This window comes from Falco biarmicus, chromosome 3 (assembly GCF_023638135.1).
Source record: "Falco biarmicus isolate bFalBia1 chromosome 3, bFalBia1.pri, whole genome shotgun sequence".
In the NCBI taxonomy this organism is placed as follows: domain Eukaryota; kingdom Metazoa; phylum Chordata; class Aves; order Falconiformes; family Falconidae; genus Falco; species Falco biarmicus.
In genome coordinates, this window is record NC_079290.1 from 89,560,537 (window position 1) to 89,563,626 (window position 3,090).

A 3,090-nucleotide genomic window follows, 5' to 3' on the forward strand; every position below is an offset into this window, starting at 1 on the left:
GAACAAAAAAGGAGATAAGTATTCTTCTGCTTCCTTGTCCTTTTCCTATTTTGCCACATGTGCAAAGCAGACCAACTTTGTGCACTAGAAGGAGCAAGGGGAAATCACAGTGAATCACAGTCTGAAAAATAAAAAGCCCTGAGTTCAGCTGCAGGAATTCTGTAAGATTGCTAGTACAGTTCTGTAAGATTGATAACTAAAACTCAGTATTCAAATACTATTCTGAAAAGTTAAAGAAGGGAAACAAATCTCTGGTAGCCCATCTGATTTCTTGCTCCTACTGGCAGCTCATGCTGCCATCTGAAGCTACTGTGCCGTGTTTTTCAGAGAGGCTCAGAATCAGCAGCCCCTCGACTTTCTGCAGCTCCTGAGCCCCATTGGCTGGAAGGCAAAGCAGAGGCGGAGAGTGCCCTGGATATTTTTCTCCTCCACACACCATAAAACAGGCAGCCGGCATGCACTGTCTGACAGTGAGACCGGTGCTTGCAGTTTAAAATTACTTTCTGCTCCGCAGCAGTCACTTGACCATTTTATGTTTGCCTCTCTTAATGGAAGGGAACAAAAAAGCCTTGCAGCACACCAGTGAACTAAACAGGAACTGACCATAGGGGAGAATCTGATGCAAACTTACAGACTGTTGGGACTCCATGACATAGATCACCAAGGTAAATGTGAAGATGATCAGAAACTGCATCTGTGAGAGAGTAAACCAGTATTTCTGAGTTTGAAATCTTATTTTGTAACAGCAGTCAAAGTGTTCTGAACTGCCGCCTGCCTCTGTGCTAGTTTATTTTTCTTTTCTTCCCAAGCTGAAAAGCCAAAGAAGGTTTTAAAAGGAATGCACAAGGACCAGGAGTTTTAAAAGACAGAATCTGAAAGGGGATCTCCATAAGATGAATTTCACTCAGCACCGTGGGACACTCCAGCCTCTTCATTTCTGGAACCACAGCTATGGACTGCATGGAGGTGGCAGTGAGCCCAGTGCAAAGGGCCACTCCTCAGGAGGCTGCTATGAGCAACTCTTTGTATCCCCCGAAGTGTTTGTGACTCTGGGCATCATCAGCTTGCTGGAGAACGTCTTGGTCATTGTGGCAATAGCCAAGAACAAGAACCTCCATTCACCCATGTACTTCTTCATCTGTAGCTTGGCAGTGGCTGACATGTTAGTGAGTGTATCTAATGGATCAGAAACTATTGTTATCACGCTGCTAAACAATACAGACACAGATGCACAGAGCTTTACCATAAACATTGACAATGTCATTGACTCAGTGATTTGCAGTTCCTTGCTTGCATCAATTTGCAGTCTCCTCTCAATAGCAGTGGACAGGTATTTTACTATCTTTTATGCCCTCCAGTACCATAATATCATGACGGTGAAGCGCGTAGGGGTGATCATCACATGCATTTGGGCTGCTTGTACGGTCTCAGGCATTTTGTTCATCATTTACTCTGACAGCAGTGTTGTCATCATCTGCCTTATTAGCATGTTCTTCACTATGCTCATTCTCATGGCATCCCTTTATGTCCACATGTTCATGATGGCTCGGATGCATATCAAAAAGATTGCTGTTCTTCCGGGGACTGGCCCTATTCGCCAAGGGGCCAACATGAAAGGGGCCATCACTCTCACCATCTTGATTGGAGTTTTTGTTGTGTGCTGGGCTCCATTTTTCCTGCACCTCATTTTCTATATCTCCTGCCCCTACAACCCTTACTGTGTGTGCTTCATGTCCCATTTTAACTTCTACCTTATCCTCATCATGTGCAATTCCATCATCGATCCACTTATCTATGCATTTCGGAGTCAGGAGCTAAGGAAAACATTCAAGGAGATTATATGCTGCTGTAGCCTGAGGGGAGTTTGTGATTTGCCTGGCAAATATTAAACTGAGTGGATACATTACTCTCTAAACAACATGCAGCACAGACTTCTAAGCCTTCAGATCCTCTCTCTCAGCAGAATTTCGTTTAAATCTTTAAAAATGAGCACTTCTTTCTGTCTCCTGAGTACTTCTTTCTGTCTCCTGAGCGCTTCTGTCTCCCCTCCCTCTCATCCTTGTATTCCGTTCACATGTAATTCATATTTCTGTATAATGTTCGTGATATCTACAGTTTGTAATTTGTTTGGCTGGAAAGAGAATTAGCACTTCATACCAGTTTATAAATAAGCAAACAAATGTAATGATGAATGTGAAATACTAATAAACATGAGCGGCTGTATGTTCCAAATGCTGACAAAATAAATAACTTGCCTGACTTACAGTACATATTGGCTGATACTGTTCCTTATTCTGTTGAAGTAATTATAGCTATCCATTACACTATATGCAGCTTAAAATAGAACACATGCTTCTCTATTAGTGGATTAGAGGTTCTCCGGTATTAGAAAGCAGATTTTTCATAAAGGTTACTGCAACCAATGAGTTGTATTAATTAATTTCAAAATCTTTTCCTCCTACTTCACAAGCAGCAATTCTGTTTGTTACAGTTTTTGCCTACAACAAGATTTTTCAAATGCCTGCTACACAGACAATTGAATGCTTGGATTTTGTTTGTTTGTTTTTTCAAGATGATAATTGCTATATGTCTGAGTACCTTTTTGCAAAGTTGAAATTGCTCCCTAAAGCATCAGTTAGCCCTGGATATATTTGCTAGACTGGTATCCAGGTAGAATAGCACCGTCCATTCGGCCATGAAGCAGGTACATTATTACATTGACAGTGCCAGCATGACAGATTTACCTGACAAAGATGAAGAGGGAACTTCAGTTTGAACAGTCAGTCCTTCCTTGTTCTGAGGTTCTGTGGGGAAAAAGGACTCTGTGCTTTAGAAGGAAATACACCCTTGTTAGAAACAAGGTGCCCTCTGTTCTGAAGTGTGGAGTTAGGAGATGGGAACCACTGCCAGGATCCTTACAGAGGAGTCAAGGTATGTGTTAATTTGGCCTGAGCACCTGAGGCTATACTGTGGAGCATATGAGCTTTGTAGGGGCAATGCTAACACATGGAAGGGGCTAGCTGGTAAGTCTGTAAACCCATACTCCCTATCTTGCAGCCCTGTGTGTTAATGCTGCTTGAAGTCAGTTCA

General features: G+C 42.4%; 1 protein-coding gene across 1 annotated transcript; it reads left to right on the forward strand.

The window, feature by feature from the left end:
- Positions 1 to 346: 346 nt before the first annotated feature.
- Positions 347 to 2,045, forward strand: MC4R (melanocortin 4 receptor). Its single transcript, XM_056332275.1, has one exon. The coding sequence runs from the start codon at positions 894 to 896 to the stop codon at positions 1,887 to 1,889; it is 996 nt and encodes a 331-aa protein (XP_056188250.1). The 5' UTR covers positions 347 to 893; the 3' UTR covers positions 1,890 to 2,045.
- Positions 2,046 to 3,090: the final 1,045 nt, after the last annotated feature.

Bases quoted from the DNA above. Each gene is read 5' to 3' on its own strand.
- MC4R (XM_056332275.1), top strand. From the start codon at position 894: ATGAATTTCACTCAGCACCGTGGGACACTCCAGCCTCTTCATTTCTGG.